This window comes from Boeremia exigua, assembly GCF_020726555.1.
Source record: "Boeremia exigua strain MPI-SDFR-AT-0100 chromosome Unknown C7974scaffold_3, whole genome shotgun sequence".
In the NCBI taxonomy this organism is placed as follows: Eukaryota; Fungi; Ascomycota; class Dothideomycetes; order Pleosporales; family Didymellaceae; genus Boeremia; species Boeremia exigua.
Window position 1 is genome coordinate 1,989,086 of NW_025763520.1, and position 23,294 is coordinate 2,012,379.

At 53.7% G+C, this 23,294-nt stretch overlaps 11 protein-coding genes and 1 non-coding gene across 12 annotated transcripts; 2 read left to right on the forward strand and 10 right to left on the reverse strand.

Moving 5' to 3' along the window:
• Positions 1-165: 165 nt before the first annotated feature.
• On the reverse strand, positions 166-2,697 carry C7974DRAFT_354009 (uncharacterized protein; the record flags this gene model as incomplete). The annotated part of the gene is made up of 2 exons (XM_046139544.1): positions 166-776; positions 1,083-2,697. 2 exons carry the CDS (start codon positions 2,692-2,694, stop codon positions 166-168), a joined length of 2,223 nt encoding a protein of 740 aa, XP_046000455.1.
• Positions 2,698-3,144: 447 nt separating this feature from the next.
• C7974DRAFT_131171 (heterokaryon incompatibility protein-domain-containing protein) lies at positions 3,145-5,511 on the reverse strand. Its single transcript, XM_046135383.1, has 2 exons — positions 4,969-5,511; positions 3,145-4,869 (listed from the first exon to the last, which is right to left on the reverse strand). Exons 1-2 carry the CDS (start codon positions 5,357-5,359, stop codon positions 3,266-3,268), a joined length of 1,995 nt encoding a protein of 664 aa, XP_046000456.1. The 5' UTR covers positions 5,360-5,511; the 3' UTR covers positions 3,145-3,265.
• Positions 5,512-6,194: 683 nt separating this feature from the next.
• Positions 6,195-7,196, forward strand: C7974DRAFT_131182 (uncharacterized protein). Its single transcript, XM_046135384.1, has 3 exons — positions 6,195-6,550; positions 6,601-6,697; positions 6,751-7,196. Exons 1-3 carry the CDS (start codon positions 6,296-6,298, stop codon positions 7,068-7,070), a joined length of 672 nt encoding a protein of 223 aa, XP_046000457.1. The 5' UTR covers positions 6,195-6,295; the 3' UTR covers positions 7,071-7,196.
• Position 7,197: 1 nt separating this feature from the next.
• On the reverse strand, positions 7,198-8,759 carry C7974DRAFT_449535 (amino acid/polyamine transporter I; the record flags this gene model as incomplete). The annotated part of the gene is made up of 2 exons (XM_046145708.1): positions 7,198-7,681; positions 7,732-8,759. The coding sequence occupies 2 exons, from the start codon at positions 8,757-8,759 to the stop codon at positions 7,303-7,305; spliced, it is 1,407 nt and encodes a 468-aa protein (XP_046000458.1). The 3' UTR covers positions 7,198-7,302.
• Positions 8,760-9,564: 805 nt separating this feature from the next.
• Positions 9,565-11,383, reverse strand: C7974DRAFT_449539 (uncharacterized protein; the record flags this gene model as incomplete). The annotated part of the gene is made up of 2 exons (XM_046145709.1): positions 9,565-11,112; positions 11,379-11,383. 2 exons carry the CDS (start codon positions 11,381-11,383, stop codon positions 9,894-9,896), a joined length of 1,224 nt encoding a protein of 407 aa, XP_046000459.1. The 3' UTR covers positions 9,565-9,893.
• Positions 11,384-12,146: 763 nt separating this feature from the next.
• C7974DRAFT_t45 lies at positions 12,147-12,253 on the reverse strand. Its single transcript has one exon. It is a non-coding gene; the product is annotated as a tRNA-Ala (tRNA).
• An 836-nt stretch (positions 12,254-13,089) lies between these two features.
• On the reverse strand, positions 13,090-14,635 carry C7974DRAFT_410406 (uncharacterized protein; the record flags this gene model as incomplete). Its single annotated transcript, XM_046143469.1, has 2 exons — positions 13,090-13,434; positions 13,484-14,635. The coding sequence occupies 2 exons, from the start codon at positions 14,633-14,635 to the stop codon at positions 13,090-13,092; spliced, it is 1,497 nt and encodes a 498-aa protein (XP_046000460.1).
• A 908-nt stretch (positions 14,636-15,543) lies between these two features.
• Positions 15,544-16,557, reverse strand: C7974DRAFT_131298 (uncharacterized protein). The gene is made up of 2 exons (XM_046135386.1): positions 16,195-16,557; positions 15,544-16,128 (listed from the first exon to the last, which is right to left on the reverse strand). Exons 1-2 carry the CDS (start codon positions 16,441-16,443, stop codon positions 15,745-15,747), a joined length of 633 nt encoding a protein of 210 aa, XP_046000461.1. The 5' UTR covers positions 16,444-16,557; the 3' UTR covers positions 15,544-15,744.
• Positions 16,558-18,700, reverse strand: C7974DRAFT_131415 (NADP-specific glutamate dehydrogenase-like protein). The gene is made up of 3 exons (XM_046135387.1): positions 18,254-18,700; positions 17,779-18,165; positions 16,558-17,597 (listed from the first exon to the last, which is right to left on the reverse strand). Exons 1-3 carry the CDS (start codon positions 18,285-18,287, stop codon positions 16,672-16,674), a joined length of 1,347 nt encoding a protein of 448 aa, XP_046000462.1. The 5' UTR covers positions 18,288-18,700; the 3' UTR covers positions 16,558-16,671.
• A 347-nt stretch (positions 18,701-19,047) lies between these two features.
• C7974DRAFT_432002 (NADP-dependent oxidoreductase domain-containing protein) lies at positions 19,048-20,443 on the reverse strand (the record flags this gene model as incomplete). Its single annotated transcript, XM_046144815.1, has 5 exons — positions 19,048-19,073; positions 19,189-19,335; positions 19,493-19,697; positions 19,914-20,241; positions 20,355-20,443. The coding sequence occupies 5 exons, from the start codon at positions 20,441-20,443 to the stop codon at positions 19,048-19,050; spliced, it is 795 nt and encodes a 264-aa protein (XP_046000463.1).
• A 243-nt stretch (positions 20,444-20,686) lies between these two features.
• On the reverse strand, positions 20,687-21,759 carry C7974DRAFT_131470 (uncharacterized protein). Its single transcript, XM_046135388.1, has one exon. The coding sequence runs from the start codon at positions 21,398-21,400 to the stop codon at positions 20,789-20,791; it is 612 nt and encodes a 203-aa protein (XP_046000464.1). The 5' UTR covers positions 21,401-21,759; the 3' UTR covers positions 20,687-20,788.
• A 414-nt stretch (positions 21,760-22,173) lies between these two features.
• C7974DRAFT_410409 (uncharacterized protein) lies at positions 22,174-22,926 on the forward strand (the record flags this gene model as incomplete). The annotated part of the gene is made up of 1 exon (XM_046143470.1): positions 22,174-22,926. One exon carries the CDS (start codon positions 22,174-22,176, stop codon positions 22,924-22,926), a length of 753 nt encoding a protein of 250 aa, XP_046000465.1.
• Between the last annotated feature and the right edge of the window lie 368 nt (positions 22,927-23,294).

The following is a 23,294-nucleotide window of genomic DNA, read 5'->3' on the forward strand; positions in this document are numbered from 1 at the left end:
TGTTAACTGCTGACAGGCGGCATGCAGTCACTTGTTGGATTTTGGAAGATATCTACAAGAAGCTAACTCTGAACAGAAACGCACATTTGCAATTGCGATACGTTTCACGGGCCCGGCCCGCACGTCTTTGCGGGTGGCATGTCTCCCATTCCTGCTAGCCAACGCTTAGTAGGCAGCGCCGGTGGCAGTGGGCTTGACACGGGTCTCAAGGGTGCTGCAGGGAGTGCTCGTAGGCTTGCCCATCTCGAAGTCGTACTTCTCGAACGCGCCGGGGCGGCCAGTGGGCCTTCCGTGACCGCGGCTGGGCCACACTCCCCAACCGGAGGGGCGGGGACGGCCGGAGCCGGGGCGGCCACCGTGCTGCCACTGGCCGGTAGGGTAGGGGCGGCCAGAGCCACGCGAGGGAGAGCCAGTACCAGTGGGCGAGACAGGAGCGGGGGGTACGGCCGCGCCTGTTGCTGTGGCCTCGGGCTCCTCGTCGCAGTCCTCCTCGTCGGGGGTCTCAGTAGAGGGAGCCTCAGTGGGAAGGGGAGTGGCAGCGGGGGCTTCGCTCTCGGGGTAGGGTGTGGGGACAGCAGGAACCTCAGGGACCTCGGGGACCTCGGAAGCCTCAGGAGTCTCGGTGGGGGGAACCTCGGCGGTGCAAGGAGTGCTGGAAGACTCGGGGCCGATGGTGGGGTTGGGGATATCAGTGCTTGATGTGAAGGCAGGTGCGGTGGTGGGGTCGAATGACTCAGACGCTGGGAGTGTGAAGGTGGACGAAGGAGCGGGCTGGTCTACACCAGTGCTGGCGGCGGGAACCTGGGAGCTGATCTCGGTAGGGATGGAGGCAGTGTACATGCCATAGGCGGAGTCGGGAAGGGCGGTTGCTGAGGTGGAGGGAGGGGTGATGGTGGCACCGGATGTAACAACCTCGAAGGTGGGCAGAGCAGAGTCAGCTGGTACTACCGGGGCGGAAGATGGGATCTCAGTAGGGTACCCGGAGCTCTCGGCGTTCTCGGCAACGGATTCAACGGCGGCGGCGGTAGACCTGGTGGGGCGACGAGTACGGGTCGAGGAAGCACGGCGGGTCGAGGAAGCACGACGGGTCGAGGAAGCACGGGTTGAAGCAGGACGAGTCGAAACAGCGGGAGTTGAAGCAGCGGGAGCTGAAGTAGCAGGGGCGGAAGCAGCAGGGGCGGAAGCAGCAGGGGCGGAAGCAACAGGAGCGGCAGCAGCAGGGGCAGAAGCGGCCGCGGAACCAGCAGCCGAAGCAGCGGGAGCGGCAGCGCTGCCACCATTGCTCATGCAGGCGAAGGAGATAGCCTTGACGCTAGCTGGGCTGCGAACGGGGGCATCGAGAGTCCACTTCATATCAACGTAAGGCCAGCAGATGCGGCCATCAGCCATGGTAACCATGTCACCGGCAACGTAGACATCAGTAGCCTTGACGGGAGTACCAACCTTCTTGCCGTTGGTGACAAGCTGGAAGTAGGAGCCGGTGTATGCACCCTTGCAGCCCATGGCGATGAACTCGCACGTAGGCTCGGCGATCTCCTCCCAGGTGACGAGAGCGCTGGTCTTGTCGAAGGTGGCAACGTGAGCGTTGGAGCAGTCAGCGGAGCCCTGGGTGATCCATTCGACTTGGGAGTCACCATCGGCAACAAGCTCAGAGGTGGCCTGCTCGCCGACAAGAGTCTTCTTGTCGCTCATGGTGGCGATGGCGACGTTGCGGTTGACGGTACGGTTGACAGAGTGAGTGTAGCCGGCACCCATCCAGTCGTTGATGGACAGATCCTTGGCACCACGAGAGACCCATGAGAAGATGTAGCCATCGCTGTCCTGGAAGCGAGCAAGGCCACTGTATGAGCCTGACATTCCGCCCATGGCCTCGTTACCGGCACCGTTAGTCACGTTCTCGTTGGAGATCTTGACTCCGCTCTTGTCCATGCCGGAAGTACCAGTGTTGAGCCAGATAGCACCCTGGTCCTCCGAGCAGATGGAGGCGAAAGGTGCGGAGTCGGCAGCCTCGAAGGCAATACCGGTGTTGTGGGAGCAGCCCCACGAGGAGCTAGCGCCTGGGACCTGCTCGAGTGTTCCCTTGTCGTTAACGTACTGAATAGCATCACCGAAGTGGCCTGCAGCATCACCAGAGTAAGCGGTGACTACGACGTACGCACCGTACATCTTGGCGGTCTCTGAGTATGCAAGGTCACCGTTGATGTCGGGGGAAGCCATCATACCCATGCCGCCGGGGTTGGATGGTCCACCAATGAAGGTCTTGAAGGTCTGCTTGCCGGAGGTGTAACGGTAGAGCACGGCGACGGGAGTGTTCTCCTTGGGTGCGTTTGCGGTACCAGATGGCAGGGCCTCGTTGGTCAGAAGAGCGAATCCATCGTTGTGGGCAACGAGACCACCGGCCTCCTTACCACCAGCAACAGTGACAGCGGTACCAACGGCAGCAAAGGTTGTGGGGTCTACCTGCTGGATGTGAACACCAGTCTCGCTGGCGTCCAGGTAGGCTAGGTACGCCGACTTGCCATCAGGAGAGACGGCGAAAGGAGTACGGCGATGGTGGGGCAAGCCGGTCCAGTAAGACTCCTTGACGGGTGAGAAGGAAGAGGAGAGGGCGAGGCTTCCAACGTGCTTCTCGATAGTGGAAAGTTGAGCCGAGACGGCGGTCGCAAGGACGGACAGAATGAATGTGGAGTGCATGATTGCAGTAAACGAATGACAGTAACGAACGACCAGCGATCAAAAGTCAGAAAAAGAGTGACAAGAACCGATATTCCAGAATCGTGAAGCGGTAAAGATTGTCGTGAGCGTGGATTCGCTCGTGTTTATACCGTTGCTGCCATGAAACATCGCATTTGCGCCAGGACTAACGCCCATGACTGAGGAGCGGGAGTGACGGCCGCCAATACGGAAACAAGTCAGAGCATTTCGAAGCGGGGAATTTGGGATCTACAATACGAGGGCAAACAGCAACTCTGAATGGTGGACGAGTCGGGAAGTTGGCCTGGGGCAGCCAAGCGAGAATTAGGGGTGTCTTCATGCTGCTGGTTTGTTTCGAACATATGGCGCTAGTGGGAAATCACCCGAGCTTGGGCGCTTCTAGGCACTCATTTAATGGTGTCACTCCTTTCTTTCTCATACGCATGCAGTCTGTTTGTCTTAATTGCTACATGGTAAACAGCTGATAAACTTGTAGCATTCATCTCATGGGTTTAATTCTCCTCACGTTCGGTCCTGTATCCTGGTGACACCGTGCGGACAATTGGTGGAATCATACGATTATTAGTTCCTGTTCCGATGTGTGCCGCAAACTCTCTGCTCCTGCTGCGAACGTACCAAGCCGCTCCCAGGATCCGTGTCTCCGATCCGAGAGTCCTAACACAATGCCTGAGATGAGGCTCCCATAATGTGCTACGCTCAAGCAAAGTACAGGGCAGTCGAAGGCGGACAGAGATTGCTTTGGCTGTGCCCGCCGAACTGTCCACTGCTCTTCGTCGGCATCGGACGTGATCCGGGCCTTGACGAGGCAACAGTCGTGCGCAATCTGGATCACACTTGTACCCTTGATTAGGAGGCTGTATTCCCAGGCCCCACGGACATATTTACCCGAGAGTGGTACCATTGCTGTGGGCCCACGGAGCGTAAGAGACGCGTCGGATACTGTACCCAAGAGATTGAGACCAGTTGGGATCGCAGTGTATGCGACAAGAGTTATATTAGATAAGCATGTCTCCTCTTCGTCGGTATCTGGCGTGTGGTATGTGACAGGCGCGTTGAGCGAGCTCCAAGAGAAGGACGGCGCGCGCCATGTTTCAAGTGCGTGGGAATCTTTGTCCAGTGGCGCAGGATCTGTTCTCTGCCACAGCAGGTCGAATGCTAGGTTGTTCTTCCAAAGACCCGCAATGTACTCGGAATGTGTGGCCTTTCTGATCTTGCTTGCGATTCCAGATATAGCTGGAAGCTTATCACCTGGCATGGTGAGCTTTCGATTCGAGTATTGTTCCACTATACGGTGCCACGCGGTCCATATAGCATTTGGATTCTTGCTTGTGACGGCTCTAGGAATGAGTGCAGGTGTCGTTGCCCGTGTCTTGCGCTCCGGCATGCACTCGCAGCGGTAAGAGGTCCTGCACTCGAACATCAATTCGGTAGCAGTATAATGTAACACTCTTGTGCTCAGTGCGTGCTCCTGGAGAGCCCAGGCACGTGACGTCAAAGGACCTGTTGGCTTTGCAGGATTGCCATTAGCATCCGGATGGTGATGCGAATAGATCCTCGCTCGCAGAACAAACTCCTTCTTCGTTGTGTTTTCATACAGAATTCGGACTGGTCTTGGTCTGTCCGATAGACACTTCATGCTGTTATTACTGGCGTTGGTGGCTGATATTGTAACATAGCTATTTTGGTAGATGCTGGCCATCTTCGCAGCCTCCGTTTCCCAGTCTCTGAGAGAGTCTTGGATGATACATAGGGAATCAATCCACAGGTATCGCAACCCGAGCTGTCGTGTAATGATGACTGCATCCTGGAATAAGGGTGGCAAGTCACCAAACGGTATGTTGACAGTGAGCTTGGCCCAGGAGGACTTTGTGGCCATCAGCGGGGTTGCTGAGCCCCAGCAGTGTGACAGAGCAACGTATTGCAAAACTTTCTCTTGCGTCTCTACTATACGAATGGGCATCGTTGACCGCCCCACGTCTATAAGACGTTTTGGAGCAGATGTGGACGGCTCGCAGGTCATCTTGCATGGTGTATGCTTTGGGTTCGCAAGGCACCCCTGGATGCAACGACGAATGAAGTTGAAGGATTCGTCAGAGCCGGCATTGATTGGGATATGATGTGTTGTCCCAAGAGTAGGCCACGGAGAGCGTGCAGCTATGTAGTGTCAGATCTCTCACTGAACGAGATCGGTCTTAGATGCTATGTTGTTCGATCGAACGTGTGAAGTAACAATGACAGCGGTCAGATGCCTACCTGATCCAGCATAGATCTCAATCGCTTGATTGGCCCACTGCGGCCCGTCAAGGCTCATTTTGATTGTTCTCTTTTCTTCAATGTCTACGTTGACTCTGCATCGCGCTCCTCGCCATCCCTCGAAAAATGCGTCGAGCGCTTGGACAAGTACAAGACAAAATCGACATCCACTACCTGATGTGAGCTTGACGTTCGATAAATTCAGTGCATCGAGGACCAAGCTCAAGCTGGCTCTGGCCTCCCCTTGAGCTTCGGCGTCTTCAGTAGTGTTTGCATGTCCCCGAGGGTCGAGATGGTTGCACGTGCGGCATTTCTTCCGCTTTGACGTTCCAGCAGAAGACGCTGAGGACGTGCGACGAATGGGGCGGCGGAGGGACTTGGGCAGAGGCATCGACCAGGCTGGGCTACCCTCTAGGCTGCAAGGCAGAGACGACAATACATCAGAGACTTCCTGAGATGGTCGCAACGGCTTCAGTGTGGACAAATGGTGTTGTGCACCGATCCAAGTCGCGCTTTCCCGACCCGCGTTGCCAAGACTTTAAAATTAGCGGCTGAAACGAGCGGCATTACTCAATTTGGGGGCTTTCCCCGACCACCAATTCACCCCCTGGGTCATCACTGCTCACCGACACCGCTCACGATCTTCGAAAGGTAGACTATACAAAAGGCCCGACGTTGCGAATCGTGCAAAGGTCAATGTTGTAATTCAAGTGTAACCTACCTCGCTAGACAAACTGGGGGCTGTGTTCAGGCTGGAGTCACCGGTCAAGAGCCTTGCGTGCAGGACAAGCTTCCGGCAAGCTCCCGACTGGCTGCACTACTGGCGTTCTAGGTTGTCACTGATACCCTCAGCTCCCAGGACTCATCAAACGTGGCTGTTACCAATGCAGGTACGCACATCGATATTTCGGGCAGTATTTTAGCAACTGTGTGGTAATTGGTCAGAAGCCATCGGGTACTACACGCCAAAAGCGCCTACTCGTCTGAAGGTTAGCAACGCGAAGTACGAAGGCGGCTGTGGAGTGTAGACTCGCTTACCCATCGCATGAGGACCAACGAGCGACGACAGACTGCCTTTAGGCACGTTGCTCTGGGGCTGAAAACGCCTCTTGAGAAGACACCGGTCAGGGAAGAATCTGTCTCTGGAAATGATCCTCGTCAGAGCTGAATAGCTGCAGATAGATAACAGGCAGCCTCTTATATAATTGTGCCTTGCACCTTTGGAAGTCAGACACCCAATTTTCAAGAAAGTCAGTCTCTCCCATTCAGAAGATCGAGTGAAGCAACAACACTTTGTACATACTCCCTTTTGACTACTTTCTTCGCCATGCGTACTCCCTTTGTTACCCTTGGCCTTATGGCTGTCTCCGCCATGGCAGACATGGCTGCATTCTCAAATGCCAACAGCTTTGGTGCGATGCTAAAGCGTGGAGATACAATCTTAAAACGCCAGGGCTATACCCCAGACACCACCTACTGTGGCAGAGGAGACACCTGTGCAGAGGCGTGTGGAGCCAACAGCGTACAGTGTTCTTCAACCGACACCTCTATGCTCTACTGCCACCAGTCTGATGACGGCTCCGTATGTTGATCCTGCATTGAAGACCTGAACAGGATGACTGACACTTGCAGAAATGTTGCCCCGATGGCTCTGGCAACTCTTGCGATGCTGAGTACTACTGTACTTCGGACAGCGCTGGGGACACTTACTGCTGTCCTGATGGCATCGGTATGTGGCATTCTCCCGAGCCCTAATATTGATACAGTGTTAACAACGAGTAGATACTGCCGCTTGCGCAGTCCAATACTCCCTCTCTGTTTCTCTAGTGCGACAGACCGCTGTCCCCACCTCTGCCGCTGCCGCCTCTGACACCACCCTTCCTGCTGAGACCCCGGTCCCTACGTCATTGCTTGACGTTTCCAGTGCGGCTTCATCCTCAACTCGCACGCCTGCTGTTATACCCACAACCACACCTACGATCCGCCCAGGTACATCTTCCGCCACTGCTACGCCAACTCAGTTCAGTGGTGGGGCTGGAAAAGCCATGGGTGCAGGCGCCGCTGTCGTGGCTGGAGCCATGGGCTTTGCAGGACTTCTTTAAACTGCATGAGGAATCACCTACATGGCAGAAGTCTGCTAGATGCCTGTCGTTACGTTATTACGAGCTATGTATATCCAATCGATCGAATGAAATACCACACGAGTTCTGCCACTAGTCCTTTACAACCAAAGTCACGCCTTACACATCTTCCATATTGGCAAAGTTAAACGAAAGTCATTATCATATACTAAACATCTAGGGTATCTCCGGATTACATGTACTGCACAAATGCTTAGTTTGGTACCTTTCTGAAAACATGTCTCTCCCAGCCGTCAATGTCGTCAACAACAACCTCACGATGGAGAGTGTAATTTCCGAGCTTGGGCAAAACGATCGCCCAGATTACCCAATAGACGCCACCTGCGGCGATGATACCAAAGCCAACAACGCAGTGAAGGTAGTACGGCAAAGTCTCGTAGACGCTGTTACCATCGCTAGGGGGGATGAACGGCGCAATTACAAGGTAGACATTGCTGAGGAAGAAGAAGATGGTGACCGGCAGCGTAGCTCTCATCGGCGGGTTCCAGTTGTACTGCTCCTTGTGAAGGTAGATCCAGGCGAGACCTGCTGCGACAAATACATTGACGATGGCAAGCGGGTAAGAGATAACGCTGAGTGAGTTAGTAGCTGCAGACTGAGATACGGTGAGAGTAAGACTTACTTGAGAATGAAGTTGTAAGCATCACCAGGAGGTGGAGCCAGCATAATGACAACCGAGACAAGCCAGTGTTCGAAGAGACCAGCGAGGGGTGCGTTGAAGGGACGGTTGCTTGCCCACAGCCTGGACCAGGGCAGAATACCCTCACGACCCAACTCTTGCACAAGACGACCTTGGGAGAAGATAACACTGAGAACATTTCCGAATGCAGACAGAGCGACGAAGACAGAAAGCGCGCGCTCCGCCTTTGGGCCGAACACATTGCGGAAGAGGGATGCAGCCACCAAGCGCTTCGAAGAGATAATCTCCTCCGCGGGAACGGCGGCGAAGTATGCAATGTTGACGAACATGTACAAGATAGCGACAGATCCGAGAGCAAGAGGCGCAGCAATCTTAAGAGTCCGGACCGGGTTCTTGGTTTCGCTCAGGGCATAGTTGGCGTTACTATAGCCGATGTAGCTCCAGATGACGTTGTACAGTGCAGTCACAACGCCGTAAGCGCTGCCAGTAGTGCCAGAAAAGGCGTTGTCGAAGTTGTGCGGTTTGTCGATTTTGATAGCGCCTCCTAAGGCCGCCCATCCAGAGACAACGATCAACAGAATGATGAGCAGCTTGATGACACCGAGCAAGTTCTGAAGCCTCAGGCCCCACTTCAAGGCCAGACCATGGATTAGGAAAGCAGTGGTAATGCAAGCGAGACCAATGCCACGTTGGTTCCAGCGGTTAACTTCGACGTTGGCAGCGTGTAAGATGTACTCTCCAAAAACAACGGAGTTCGATCCAGCCCATCCGAGGAGGATTACGTAGCCAGTGTAGAGTCCAGTGGCAAGGAACTTGGGTTTGCTGTAAACAAACTCAAGGTAGTTCTTCTCTCCGCCGTTCCTTGGGATGGCCGTACCGAATTCGAGATACACGGCCATACCAGCAGCAGCGATGAGCATGCCAGCGACCCAGATGAACAGAGACAAACCGACGCTACCGGAAAGAGAGAAAATGGCACTTGGGGTCGCGAAGATACCAGTACCGATCATGCCTGTCCTAGATTAGAATGGTTCTCCTGCTATTGCCTCTTAAGCTTACGGTTAAAGATACTGGCACGATTAGCGAACGAACATTATATTTGATCTAGGTCAGTCTTACAGAAACACCGCTGATGTGACGCCAATCTGGCGCTTTGCCTGGCGAACCTGATACAGCGATCCATTGTCGATATCTGAAGGAGGGGCATCAGGGTCAGACTTAGGCTGGCCTTCAGCAGGCGCTGCCTTTGCCTCTGAGGTGGCCCCGTACTTGGAGAAGAACTTGGACATCGCAGACGAAGACGAGGGGATGAGTGGGGACGACTCCATCTTGCTGCGCGCCCAAAGGACCTTATAAGAACCGTTGACTGTCAGAATCCTTTGCACAGGCGGTCCAAGAGCACCTAGACAACGTGAATAGTATTGGCAAAGGTGTGAGGGTCAGCTCGTCGGTCTGTGCAGATGGCGTGCCGTCAGCCACAGCTACAACAGAGGAAGATGTTACGAAACATTTTCTGTGCGCAGACCTCTTGGAAGCTTGCATTTTTCTGTGGCCCCGATGTCGTGCTCAAAGGTACGAAAAATCTAGCGGGAACCATGCCAGAAGAGGCATTTGCAATTCACTAGCGTGGAAAGCGCGATCCAAGGTGACAAGTGCGTCAATGCGACCACACCACAAACATGCCAATCGCCAGCTTGGCAGTGTCACCATAGATATTCTGGAAAGAAATGCGCATTCTATCGGCTTTGCTGAAGAGCGTCTTACTCGCTCAGATATCGTGATCACCTTCACGTCCGCATAACACGAAGTGTTGCCTTCCGAGGAAACCGCACCACCTGTTCAAACTTCTGACAGGCTCAACAATTGTGTAGGTGATGGGCCTAGGCCAAGATATGGGCAGTCTGGGTTTTCGATGCCTATGATCGACTAAGGATCCATTTGTCATGCTCAACATCCAATTCACCATCAGTGCAGTACCGGTAGTCGCTCAGGATATTTTTGAGACAGACCGAACCTTAATGTCACGCCACCTCAGGCTTTGTCATATATCGCGCATGAAACCAGTTGCGTTTTCATCTTGTGACTGGAATTGTGTGCTTCTCGGTCATCCTTCTCGCGCTTTACTGGAGATACCTTCGTGCGTACTACTCCCTACTTATGACATGGCTGGCCATCCACTCGGCCTTGAAGATCCAAAAGTACCCTCCGAATGAATTGTTTCCCCAAACTCCGACAATTCCGAACGGTGTGATTCTTCCTGTCCAAGTCCAGGAGAACCCATGTCCAAGATACTGCTTAGCAACACTGACTAGGCCATCTTCACGCACCCGACCTGATAGCCGAAAGTCTCCGTGAGAATCGTAGCCTCTTGTCTCCCGCGCGATGACAGTATTGATCCTTAGGCGTGTTCGTGCTTCCTCAGTCGGTTCCTCTGTCACCATACGAATGTCCTGCATTGGCCGATCGACGTAGATTGCGCGGTTTACAAACAATCGATGATCAGTGTAAAAACCGTGCCACTGACCAGACAAGAATTCAGGCGTTGTCATGCACCTGTAGTGACAAGTACTAAAGAGCTCCGCTGATCTATGGTATACACTCGGTATGTCCATAAACCTCGTGAATGGGATGTGGGCTGGAGTTGGAATGAGTTGATTACCGTACTCAAAAGCAACAGCTACCAGCAATAGACTCAGCGCAGCAGAAGCTTGTGTGAGATCGAAACTCCTGTTGAAGGTCCCGTAGCCTGGAATCCGTTCGCTCAGCCGCTTTATGACAACAACTGCCATATCATGCGTACCAACGACTGTTGACAATCGACTGTCATCGTCGTTTGACGAATCGGCAACGAAATGGCGCACAAACTTCACAAGGATGTCCTCTTTCTTCTTGGTGGAGCCAAGCCGCTGGAGTGTGGTGTAATTCAGAATGAAGCTAATGTTGGTGAAATGAACCATCTGAAGCTTCGCAAAAGCGACTCTGTCACGTGCTTGATCATTGGTTCGTGAAAGCCAACGATTCACTAGCAGAGATGACGTTGAAGTTGTGTTCGATTGGCTTAGTTGGCCATGAGGAAGCAAGAACATATCCGGCTCCAAACACCAGGAAGCGGGATGATGTAGAGCCAGCAAATGTGGGACCCAGTCAGCCATATTCGAGGTTGTAGAGGTCAACCACGTGGTGGGTGTAAGTTTGGATAGCTGAATTAGACGTTCGATGGCATGTGCCATTCGAATCTTGTCTCCAAGAGAGTAGTCATCCATGATACACTCTCCTTCTGGCCAGTCGAGCGCATCTGGCTTCAGTGCCTCACGGCCTGGCTGTTTGTAGAGACTGATCAAGTCGTCGACCGCACCTGGGGTCCTAAAGAAAGCATTTTGGGCAACGTCTTTTAATAAAATCGGGTCGTTACAAGCATCGTGGATTTGTCGATTAACGCGAATTAATTGGAGAAGGCTAGAGCATGGTAGGAAGCGTGCAACGTGCTGAAGGAGTTCATGGGGCAGCTCGAGAAGAGACATGGAAAATGCAGAAAGGTGGAAGAAAGACAAAGATGACGGGACGCAACAATCAAGGCGATATATACTGTTGTAGGAGGAAGTGGCCGTTCACAGAGTCGACATGCTTACTGCATGTCTGCGTCTTTAGCGTTTCGCTTGTGGATGACCCCGCAGGTGCCTAATGAAGTGGCAACAGGTCGCTATATACTGCAGCAACAAGCTTTCTCACAGAAAACTCTAAGGATTCAGCCCGGAAAAGGGAGCCATCTATAATTTGCTCGCTCAATCCTTTTGCAAGAGATCTTAGCAAGCGATACCAATTAACAGCTGTTGCTAGACTATCTCCACATGTTTCTCAGCCGCTCGTCAGCGCTGTTATGACGCAGTAAGCCTGGCAGTAGAACTAACGTACGCAGCCTGCATGATTGGAAAGTAAATACAGCTTGTGAAGAGCAAGAAGGGGCAAACTTGGGATGTTGAGTCTCGCGAACAGCCGTGCTTGGCCACCAACACACTCAAAATCTCATTCTGCAAGGCTCGTAGGAACGGAAACTTGAAGGAAAGTTACTGATACCCAAGAGCGCAAGTTATGCCATTACCCCAACAAGAGATCACTGCTGCGTTCTGATGATCAAGAAGCCACTAATTATATGGTAACCATCCGCCACAGGCTTCCCTGATCCACAAAAAAGTTCTAGGACCACAAAGAGCGCAAGTGCACCATGTAGTTCCGTGTGCGATATACTCCAGCATTGTGTTTTTTTCTCAGGCTGTGTTGGTTGGGTTGGGGGAGGTGGCAGAGGAATAAGCGGGTTTTTGACACCACCGATGAAGACGCACAACCACACAGCTCAACACCACATATACGAAAAGCTACCGGCGCAAAAAGAAATCACGTGGACTTGCAGGGAATCGAACCCTGGACCACTCCCATTCGTATTCCGTCAGGCCTCGAAGAAGCTGCGAGATGCTAAGGGAGTATTATACCACTAAACCACAAGCCCTGATTGGTTTTGATGGAGATCTTGGTTGGTTTGTTATATATATTGTAGTATTGCTAGTATTCCACGTGCGTACTGCCTTTTCGTAATATGTTCAGTTGTCCTGGGAGGAAATTTGGTCCCAGAGTGGAGATATTTGGCCAGGCCTCGGTACGCTCCGAGCGCGGACGCATAATTTTCACCCAACTATTACGCCTCGGATAAGAGTCCCACCGTGTGTATACCATGCTATCGCCCAGTGACCATCCGTCCTCGATCACACCCGTCGAATTGTATTCCTCAGTGTAGGTTAGTAGACAAACCTATCCTTCGTTGACGGACCTGTAGACAGCCTGTTTCAATCAGACGTGGCAATCAGTCCGAGCCCCCTCTACTGCACCTATCGTAGTCTAGGCCTCTTCCTAAGGCAGATATAGCCCTATTATGCGCCCAACTTTCGAGTCATACGATACTGCTTCAAACCTCACACATGTGGGGATACAACTGTATCAATGAACAAAAGTGGTAGCCACTCCTAGAGCCGTTTAAACGATGGGTTGGTGGTCATTTTGAGCAGTCGCAACAGCTCCGTTTATCTGGTCGCAACATGCAAGAGGGTCGTCGCTGATATCTTTGGGCCACCCTGCACTTCATCCGAGCAATTACGAACGAAGTCATAGTTCCTTATGACCTAAGTCAAAGAACGTCAAGATTGAAAATACATCTTCGCACAATCAAGTGTAGTCGGTGGCCTCACACACCCTCCATAGCTCAAAGCGACAGACTGCAAAGAAACATCCAGGGTGGAGTATATTCACATGTGCTGACTCTATTCCATACCACTACGCCATGCTATGCAATTATTGAATGTTGCTCCCTGCTTGCGATCGCTTCGCGGACTCACTGCCATCAAGATCCATCTTCTTCTTTAGGAAACTACTGAGCTTTCCGCCGCGACTGCCACCCTCAGCCTGGGAACCGGACACTGGCGGCCCTCCGTATGCTGTCTTAATTGGAGGCACAGGCGGCGCATCAGCGGCCGGAGGCTTAGGATGGTGGTCGCGTGGCACAAAGTGTTGCGACTGGATCTCTTGACGACCGGCATTTATGGTGGCTTGGTTCTTTGTGTGTACGGCGTTGTCAGGAGAGTGGTAGCGGCGGTCGATCGAATCGTTGAAGGTGCCACGGAGGGCTTCTGACGCACCCTATAACTGTTAGCACTCGAAGATTGATACCGCGCTACGAGAGATTTACATGAATACCGGCCGCCGCGGCACGGAGGTTTGCCATGGTGGACTGCTTCTGCGGAACATGGTCTGCGGGTTGCTGTGTAGATGGTGCGTGACCCGCTCGATACGGTACTGGCCGACTGGGATCTTCCTGAGATTGTTGCGCGTACTCCTCATGCTGCCCTGCCGGTACCTGACGTGGAACACCTGGTGGGGGCGCTCGCGAGGGGTAAGAGAAATTTGCGCGCCCTGGGCTCGCCGGCGTGATAGGACTCACTGGGTCGATTGTGGCTTGTCTATTCATGGGATTTTGATGCTCAATTGCAGGAGAGACAGAAGATAGCTCGACTCTGTGTCGGATATTGCTCTTATTAGGGATTGGTGGCGAGGGAGTTACAGGAGCGTGGACTGACGGTTGAGTTGGAAGCGGCTCAATATCTTGATGATGAGGCACTGCTACGTCGGCCACTGGCGACACAGGGGCTGGAGGAGGCGGACTGGGTCCGGACATGCTCGTGATACTAGGCGCAATATCACTGCCCGTGGGTTGCTGTGTTGTTGTAGAGCCGCCCGGGCCAGTAATTGTAGTGGTGGTGGTGGTTGTTGTTGTCGTTGTCGTGACGATATTTCCAGTTCTGTTGTCCATGTGAGTCTCCCTTGAGACATTCTCAATGCTCCTAGCTTGGCTCTGAGGTTGTTGGGGCGGTAAAAAGCCACTTTGTTGAGCATGCGCAGGAGATCGTGCAGGAGATCGTGCGGGAGATCGCGGAGGTGGAGGGTAGTTTTCGTATGCCGTCTGCGTGGGCAGAACTCGACTTGGGTCAGCGGGTGGTGTTGGTGGTGTCACTTCGGTTGCTGGCCCTTGATGATAAGACTGTCCCTGCTGTTGTAGATGGCCCTGTTGTTGAGAGTGTCCCTGCTGTTGTAAGTTCCCCTGGGGAGGCCCTGAAGGGGGCCCTGGAGGGGGCATATACTGTTCTCCGGAGATTGGTCTTCCGATGAAGCTAGGGTGCCCACTACTGCTGGGCTCACTGCTCGCATATGCCGAGTCGAATGTGTTGGCGGATGATTCTTTGCGCACTGTGTCCTTCTCTTTAGGATCTTCTTTATCCTTGTTCTTCGAATGAAAGCCCGACAGCCTCCATCGTGACTTCTTCTCCTTCTCTGCGCCGGACATTGTGTCTAAGGTTGTTTGGGGCTGTGTTGAGACTGCAGTATGATTGCCCAAGCCTCCCGACATCTGCGTACGTTCAAGTTCCGCCTTCTCGAACTCTTGTCGTTCTCTGCTTTTACGTTTCTGTAATTTCGCAGGTGGTCGCGATTCTTGCATGGCAGTCTGCCGGATGGTAGCAGTCGAGTGGGGCCCTGACGGTGGGTATGGGCAGCTCCAGAACGAACTTCGAATTGTGAGTTTTGTGAACAAGAAACTCGAATCAGCCTTTGGTTGAGAGAGAGGTGTTTGCAAGCCCGTAAGAGCTGAGAATGGGTAGGAGTAAGGCCCCCGCTGTCAATGACCCATGATATCATACTGGAGTGTGTGGCGCATGCTAAGTGTGGCACCCAATGACAAGTGGTTCTCAGTGACGATCACAAACCAGTGGGGTCTAAGCAAGGCGGGACGACCGGGATGATTTGATGCTCGATGGCGTCGGCGGCAGGAAAGCTTGGAGGAGGCAGGTTTCTACAGTGCGCTTGACCAGTTTTGATTTTCGACGGCCGTACACACCGTCCAACCGCGCTTCTAGTCGCGCGACTCAACTTATGCCGGTAATTCAAGCCGTTTTGCACGCGCGCAGGGCTCAATAGACTTCGCATGGCCAGAGGCAGCCATGCTTCATCGGTCGCGAATATGTCTACTGCACAATCCTGGTATCGCTTGCACATTCTTGCGCCAGGCGTTCAGGGCTGAGCAGCTACCTTTTAGTTTGATCTACCTATATCAAATTCCCAAATGATCGCCCACCTATTGACTTTCAGTACCGCGTATACAGTTGCCGACCAGCTTCTTCGCAGCATGCGAATAGATGCCGCATGCCGGGATGTGGTGAGAGCAGACATGGAAGAGAGCGTTGTCTAGATCAGCGTATGTCTTCAACTACAGCAGATCGCACGTTCAGGGACATTGTCAAAGACATACTTCATTTCGTAGATCGCCGCATTTGAAAAGACTAGCCTTTCTGTCTCACCTTTCTGAGTCCTTCGCCTAATACTCTTGCAGCACAAATAGGTTTCATGGACGTCGCCAGTGCTGTGTGTGCGACTGTGCTGGGAATTCCACATAAAATCTCATGCTGGCGGAGAGTGTGCAAGCCAGAGTGACATGGAAGTCGACAATGTTGTTGGACCTGTATTGCAATGTTTGAACAACCTAAACATTGATGAATAGGTATTATCAGCGACAAATATCAAAGGTAAAGACAGCGCCAGTACGACATTGTTCCGATATCGCACGTGTATTTTGTTCCCGCCGTAAGACAATCCCACTGTCAAAGGAACAATCATCCATCCCACGAGCGGAGCCTTCGTCCCCCACAGATCAGATAAACAGCACTCCTCGGCCGTGATCGCCCGATCGCCTCTCCGAAGAATCTCCGGGGCCTGGATCCCGTCAACACCCGGCCCAGCCAACGCGTCTCGCCGTGCTCCATGCTGCGGCGCGCATCCGAATTTCTGTTACTCGATGGCAACCGCGTGAGTCTAGCGCGCTGTGCGCCGGGTGGGGCATTACTCGATTACTATACGTGTGTGTGGCTGCTGTGCCGTGGCTCGCTTGCGGCCCAGAAAGTCCCGCGATGTGTCACCGCGCGGGGATCTGTGGAATGGATGAGGAGCTGGAAGCGGAAGTGATACCGCATGCGTGGTGTTGCTTTTCGAGATTTGGCGCAGTGTGTGTTTACATGCGATGCACTTGACGACGCTTGCTTTTGTTGCCTTTTGGCGACGTGGATTGCTTTTTACACGGTATGTATTGGAATCGCGGGGCATGAGCTATCGATGTAGTGTGACGTAGTGGGAAAGTTTGTGGTGGGGTAGTTTCTCAGGGCCAGCAATTTTGTGCATCACAGACTGGATCGAAGGTTTTAATGGTGTGGTATCAATCTATTCATCAAAGGTATCTGGTATCTGTGTGATACGTCCCATATGCCAAACGCCATGCCCAAAGTTAGAAATCGTAGGTATCATGTACAAGAACCGCGCTTAACAGCGAACTGTTCACCACCAGTCACCCTGGTCGTGCATGGCAGCTGCGACCTTGCGGAAGCCAGCAACGTTGGCACCACCGACAAGGGATGGGAACTCGCCCTCAGCTGGGGTGATGTACTCCTTGGCGGTCTCGAGGCAGTTCTCGAAGCAGTCCTTCATGATCTTCTTGAGCTTGTTGTCAACCTCCTCAGAAGTCCAGGTCAGACGCTGAGAGTTCTGGGCCATCTCAAGTCCAGAAACGGCGACACCACCAGCGTTGGCGGCCTTGCCAGGAGCATACCAGATGGCATCGCCCTTCTTTCCCTTGCGGTGGGCCTCAAAGACATCGATGGCCTCCTGGGTGCAACCCATGTTGGAGCCCTCAGCGATGAACTTGCAGCCAGCTTCGACAAGAGCTTGAGCCTCATCCTCGGAGACCTCGTTCTGGGTCGCTGAAGGAAGAGCAATGTCGACCTTGCCAACCTCCTTCCAGGGGCGGGCACCCTCGATGTACTTGAAGCTGTGGTTCTCGAGAGCAGAGAGAGCCTTGCGCTGGAGCTTGAGGGTGGCAATGTTCTCAATGTCATCGGGGGAGAATCCCTTGTCGCCTTCGGCGATGAGAGCACCCTTAGAGTCGGACAGCGAGATGACGGTGCCGCCAAGCTCGATGATCTTGAGAGCAGCGTACTGAGCAACGTTGCCGGATCCGGAAAGAGCGACGCGCTTGCCCTTGAACGACTCCTTGCCGCCACTGGCGTATGTGATCATGTGCTCGACGTAGTAGACGAGACCGTAGCCGGTGGCCTCGGGGCGGATCAGGGATCCTCCCCACGAGCCACCCTTGCCAGTGAGAACACCCTCCCAACGGTTGCGCTCAGCCCTGTATGTGCCGAAGAGGTATCCAATCTCGCGTCCGCCGACGCCGATATCGCCCGCAGGAACGTCTGTGTCGGCACCTGTGATTTACGTAAGTCAACGTTCACTAGAAACCCCCAACGCGGATGCGTATCTCGGCAGAAACTCCCAATGACCAGGACAAAGATTAGGCTAGCCAGCCTACTACTTATGCAGGGCCGTTGAGTGGAGGCTGCCATGCTCCACAAGGAGCGCGACGCGTGCAATGGGCGTAACACTTACCAATGTGCTTGTTGAGCTCCCTCATGAAGGAAACGCAGAACTTGCGGATCTCGTTGTCAGACTTGCCCTTAGGGTCGAAGTCGGCACCGCCCTTGCCACCGCCCATGTTGAGGCCAGTAAGCGCATTCTTGAAGACCTGCTCGAAACCAAGGAACTTCAGGATGGAGAGGTTGACAGTGGGGTGGAAGCGGAGACCGCCCTTGTAAGGACCGAGAGCAGAGTTGAATTGCACGCGGTAACCCTTGTTGACCTGGCACTCGCCCTTGTCGTTCTCCCAGACGACGCGGAATTGGATGATGCGCTCAGGAACGGAGGCAACCTCGAGCGCTTTCTTGTACTCGGGGTTCTTCTGGAAGAGAGAAGAGGACTCAAGGGTGGAGACGAGCTCTGAATGTAAAAGTTAGTCTTGCTGTAGGCAATTGAGAGCTCCTTGTTGAGACGCTCTTGCTAAATGGCAGGTGTTGGTGGTACATACCCTTGCGGGCCTGCTCAAACTCGGGCTCAGACATTGTGAATTGAGGTGATATAATTTGGCTTGAGAAGGAATTGAGCTCGTGAAGACAGTCAGAGCAAGTTGGTTGTCAAGGAGATGAGAGTCAAGGTGAGAGGAGATAGCTGTATATATACGCTTTGCATTGGCTCTGCGCGGAGCAGTTGGAAATCGGCGGGGTGAGCTTGCCCCGACCCAAAAAAACAAAGACTCGATTCGAAAACGTCAGTGGCCGGCATATCGCACGCGGAGCAGCATTCCCAGTGGTGAATCGCTGTTCGCGCCGCCATGTGCTATGCTGCTACTCGTTTCCATGGTGTACTCTGCCAGAGATAAGGAAGTTGCAGCCAATCAAGAGCATCGCGGGGGCGGTCGCGTCGAGATACCGCTAGGGCTCCGGCGAATGTACATTGGCAGCACGATGTAATTCTTGGACGTCATCCATGGGTAAAGCGCACCAGAGCGTCTGGCCGGTTTCGGGCGCATACGGCGCGGTGTCGGGCGTCTTACGTGTGGTTCGTGGGGCTGGATACATCAGGGTCCTGGTGGGGCATTCACGTGTAATGTCGGACCGCGGAAAAACACGCTTTGAGTGGCTCGGTGCACGCGACAATAACAATCTTATGCGCCGGCATCACCGCAGACACTGCACAGCCATGCTGTGTGCATCTGCAGCAAATTCTCTGCTGACGCTGCCATGACATGTCACCCTACAGCCTGCCCAGAAGACATTGCAGCCTTGCAACAACCCCCACGCCCGAAATTCTCCGCCCTCCACTTTACGGGCAGTCTGTGGGGTCCCAATCTAGAAGCGCGAACCATTGTTAGCTTAGGTGAAGAGCGTTGAGAAGATGGTGTCGCCGAACTCGCACGCTTGCCCATGGGATGTGTAGCTCTGACAGCTGTCAAAAGGGACTTACCGGTCACCAGGTACTCATCCAGGCCATCCAGCATCTTCATGTCACCCTCCTCGATCTCGAATCCTCCGATCTCTGAATTCTCCACGATGCGCTCCTTCTTCACACTCTTGGGCAACGGCACATAGCCATGTTGCAGACTCCAGCGGACTAGCAGTTGACCCTGGACGATGAAACATTAGCATGTGCAAGCAAGACAACAATGAGGAGGGCTTTAACCAGAACAAATACGTAGAGTGGCAGAGGGCAAAGCGCTTACTGTTGTCATGTCAGCAGGGAAACCACCCTATCGGATAGGCTTGCATACCAGGAGTGCACGAGTACTTCTTCGAAAGGGTCACAACCTTAGGGTGCTTCATCTTCAAGGCACGTACAAGGGGTGCGTAAGCCTCGACGACGATGTTGTTCTGCTGGCAGAAGGATGTGATGTCCGTCCGGGTATTGAATGGATGCACCTCGATCTGATTGACCGCTGGTGCAATTCTGGGGTTCGAATCGAGAAGCTCTTGCAGCTGCAGCGTCGTTAGTCCGACATGTCGATATGATGACCTCGAGCCAATGAGTGCTTGCTCCGAGCGCCTGCGAGATGTCCCACAAGACCACTCAAAACTGATAGCATGGGCGTGGAATAGATGTGTGGTTACACAGCAACCCACGGATTGTTGCTATCCGGCCGCAAGGTATTGATGCTGCCATTGTCGAATGGCGGGAATAGAACGGATGCTTACATGCTTCACGCCATAATTAGATACGCCCCCAATCTTCACCTCGCCGTCGTCAATAGCGTCCTCCACAGCTCTCCAGCTCTCAAGTCGTGCTTTCTTGCCACCATAAGGTGAGTGCAAGAGGAACAAATCGATATAGCCAAGCCCGCATTCCTTGACCGATTTCTTGATAGCCTTGCGAGCTGTGTCATATGATGAGTTGGAGGCCAACTTGGAGGTGAAGTGGATCTCTTCTCGCTTGAGGGAGTCGATGTTATCCTCACTGGACAGAAAGTCTAGAACGGCCTTGCCGCTCTCTTTCTCATTGTGATACATTTGCGCGCTGTCCACACTGTTGCAAAGGCGTCAATGGCTATACAAGTGCAGGGGTAATACGATGACTTACCCACGATATCCAGACTGTCGGTATCAGCGTTGTTAGCACGCGGTACCCAAGCTAGTTACAGAAAGAAGTATACCTCTAGTGCCCATCGAACTGCTTGGTAGGTTTCCCTACCCGAAGTAAGGTACACACCAAGATGGATTGTAGGCATTGAGAGCCCATTGGCGAGCTGTGCATAGTCAACGACTGCGGGTAGCGGTTCGCATCCCCTATTACCTTTGTGCGCGAAGCCAATGAAAACGTGGTTTGTGCCATGCTGGAGTAAATTTGGTATTCTGTCGTGCAGTGCAGATGACGATGTGCGATGCAGCGAAGGCACCGCCACGATGTTGACAAGTGACGTGCTGCATGGACATGCTCGGCGCCAACGTCGGCGATTTCCATCGTTACATCATCTCGCTCGCTCGCTCGCTTGTACCTTGCGCTTCCCTTGTGTGGAGGGGCGCCCACTCCGAAGCATGCACACGGCTTTACACATGCACGTCTTATGACAGTGTTACTTTGAGAAAGCGACGTAGCTTGCCCAGCTGGACAGAACGACGACGCATTCACGCATAAAAGCAACAAACGACAGGAGGCTGGGCGAGCTATAGCGTCCGGCGACTAGTGGCGGGAGGTGTGCAGCACTGAGCACTGTGCACTGGACGAGGCATTGCTTCTTCTGGCAGCAGTGGCACCGATTCGCTGGAGAGGTTGTTTGCGCTGGAGCGAGCATTGTCGAGATCGAACGCCTGAGTCGTGCGCAACATGTGCAGCCTCGTGGTTCTGTTTGATCGCCGAGCACACAATGTGCATTGCGTCGTACAAGATACGGTAACCTGGAAGAGACGGCTGTGCAGCACTGGCATCCTGCTTCGTACCTGGATCCTCTACATTGGGACCACAGTCGCTGCCGCAACCGCTCCAATGGGTTCGTGCCACCGCGGAAACCGATCTGATTTACCCTTGTAGACGTCGAGGCGTTTGAGGCGCCTGTCAGTTCTGGCTCCAAAGTGGGTGCAGACTGGTGTTCGTGGGACTGGCCTCGACGCCGTAAATCTGGACCTGAATGCGTCTGGCTCGGCGCCTCCGGCCTGTCTGGGACAACGTGGCTGCAAACCCTCAGCATCACAGATACAAGACGCGGCAAAGCAGAAGGGAGGGCAGCAAGCAGCTGAGATGCACCCCGATCTGCACCACGGGTAGTGCAGCGTGGTATGGAATACGACTGTCGAGTTGCATCGGCCGAGGGTACAGTGTTTTGGCGCACCGGCGCTAGAGCAGTTCTGCGGTGCGGTGCCAACCCGAGTCGCGTACGAACGCATCTGCAAAGCCACACCTTGAGCGCTGCGCGGTATCTCCGCCCGCCGAGGAGCGCGACGACCTATTGGCTCGGCCTGGCCAAGTAAGCGCAATCGAGCCGAATGGTGGCTCGACTGGATCTCCTCCAGGATGATTCCAAAATGCGTCAACTGGAGGCTTCAGTAGGATCTACGAGAGGCTTGACGGCGGCGGCCACCGAGTCCCTCCCTGCATGTCCATTAGCCTCACCATTGCACCCTTAGGACAAGCACGAAGCTATAAATCCCCTATAGCGCTCACGAGCTGCCCTCATCTCCCCAGCGCCGAATAGCATCCCCGCGCCCAACCGCCAAACTACGTCGCTGTCGTCATTGATTGTTTGTCTTCTATTGCATGTGGATCTTGAGACCTTGTGCGCCAACTACTGCCCGATTACCAGCAAACCACCTTGACGATCTATTCTCGGTTTTTGCGACCGTTGCAGTAAGCCTGGTACGTCGCGGGCACCGTTCACATAAATCTGGTGTTCCTGCCCCGCCCACCAACCAGGCTTTGCTAACAAACGCTCGTTCCTGCAGTAGTCACATTGCTGCGTTCACTATGGCGAACCTCCCTGGATTCACCACCAATTTCCCTGCTGGCTACCCGACCATCTCCCGCGCATCAAATTTCACCGGCGGCACCAGCAACACATCTTCGACAGGTTCACCCTCGGGCCAGAACCCGACTGCCGCACCACAGTTCGACATTTTCGACTGGCATCCCGCATACCAGAGCTGCCAGCGGTACTTTCTAGACCATGCCCAGCACGACAACACAGTGCAGGTCGTGGCTGCTCTCATCAACATATGTCTTCCATTCCAATGGACACCATACCCCATCATGAGCTCATCAGGCCCGCTACCACATTCATCTGGTCCTGCAGCATACACACAGCAATGGCCTCGTCAAGGCCCAGTTCTCAATTCGAAAGGCCAGCCCACGCCAGCATGGGTGTCGCTGATCCCCTTCATTAGGCGCCTGGTCATCACAGGGATGGATCAGGCGGCCGTCATGCATGGCTTTTTCGGTGATGACTGGAAGAAAGGAGTGGGCCCAGTCCACGAGTGCGAGAGGCGGAACTACTTGTTTGCGGCCAAGAGCGTAGGGTGGGCGAAAGTCAAATGCCAGTATGACATGTCTCCACATGAATCGGTCCCGTTCATGAAGCCTCTCCAGGATGTCCAGCTGGCGGAGATCGAGGGTGCCGAGAAGACCTGGAGTCAGTGGCTGGCGATGGAAGATTGGATGGTGGGGCCGCGGGCACCAGATGCGGACGATCGATTTCCAGATGCTCGGCGCCGTGAATCTTGAGAGAGTCATGTATAGTGGTCCGCGTTGCATAGTGTATGGGAACTGTCAGGGTTGATGGGGCGGAAAGAGGCGCCTGCCACTGGCGCAAGGAAACGCAAGGGGCCGGGGTTTAGTGGCACACACTGCTTGGTTCAGCTGCATAGCGACATCCTGTATGTTGCTGTTTAACATGGTGTTTCTCTCGGATAATTTCGTGTAATGATGCGGCTAGGTAACGACCATACGCACGTCGCCATGCCTTGGGCGGAAAACCTGCGCAGGTCTAAATAAGCAATATATTCACGTACCTCACATTGCCTCGACCATGCTGTACCACCAGCCCTGCATATATTCAATCAGACCCCTCATCCAGTACTGAAATTTTACGC

Coding starts and splice junctions, on each gene's coding strand:
- C7974DRAFT_131470 (XM_046135388.1), bottom strand. CDS start 21,400: ATGCTGAGGGTTTGCAGCCACGTTGTCCCAGACAGGCCGGAGGCGCCG.
- C7974DRAFT_131171 (XM_046135383.1), bottom strand. CDS start 5,359: ATGCCTCTGCCCAAGTCCCTCCGCCGCCCCATTCGTCGCACGTCCTCA. Junction 4,870..4,968: donor TGAGATCTATGCTGGATCAG/GTAGGCATCTGA, acceptor GACACTACATAG/CTGCACGCTCTCCGTGGCCT.
- C7974DRAFT_131298 (XM_046135386.1), bottom strand. CDS start 16,443: ATGCCCCGCGATTCCAATACATACCGTGTAAAAAGCAATCCACGTCGC. Junction 16,129..16,194: donor AGCAGCCACACACACGTATA/GTAATCGAGTAA, acceptor ATCGAGTAACAG/AAATTCGGATGCGCGCCGCA.
- C7974DRAFT_131182 (XM_046135384.1), top strand. CDS start 6,296: ATGCGTACTCCCTTTGTTACCCTTGGCCTTATGGCTGTCTCCGCCATG. Junction 6,551..6,600: donor ACCAGTCTGATGACGGCTCC/GTATGTTGATCC, acceptor TGACACTTGCAG/AAATGTTGCCCCGATGGCTC. Junction 6,698..6,750: donor CTGCTGTCCTGATGGCATCG/GTATGTGGCATT, acceptor AACAACGAGTAG/ATACTGCCGCTTGCGCAGTC.
- C7974DRAFT_131415 (XM_046135387.1), bottom strand. CDS start 18,287: ATGTCTGAGCCCGAGTTTGAGCAGGCCCGCAAGG. Junction 18,166..18,253: donor GTTTGAGCAGGCCCGCAAGG/GTATGTACCACC, acceptor TTTTACATTCAG/AGCTCGTCTCCACCCTTGAG. Junction 17,598..17,778: donor GGAGCTCAACAAGCACATTG/GTAAGTGTTACG, acceptor CGTAAATCACAG/GTGCCGACACAGACGTTCCT.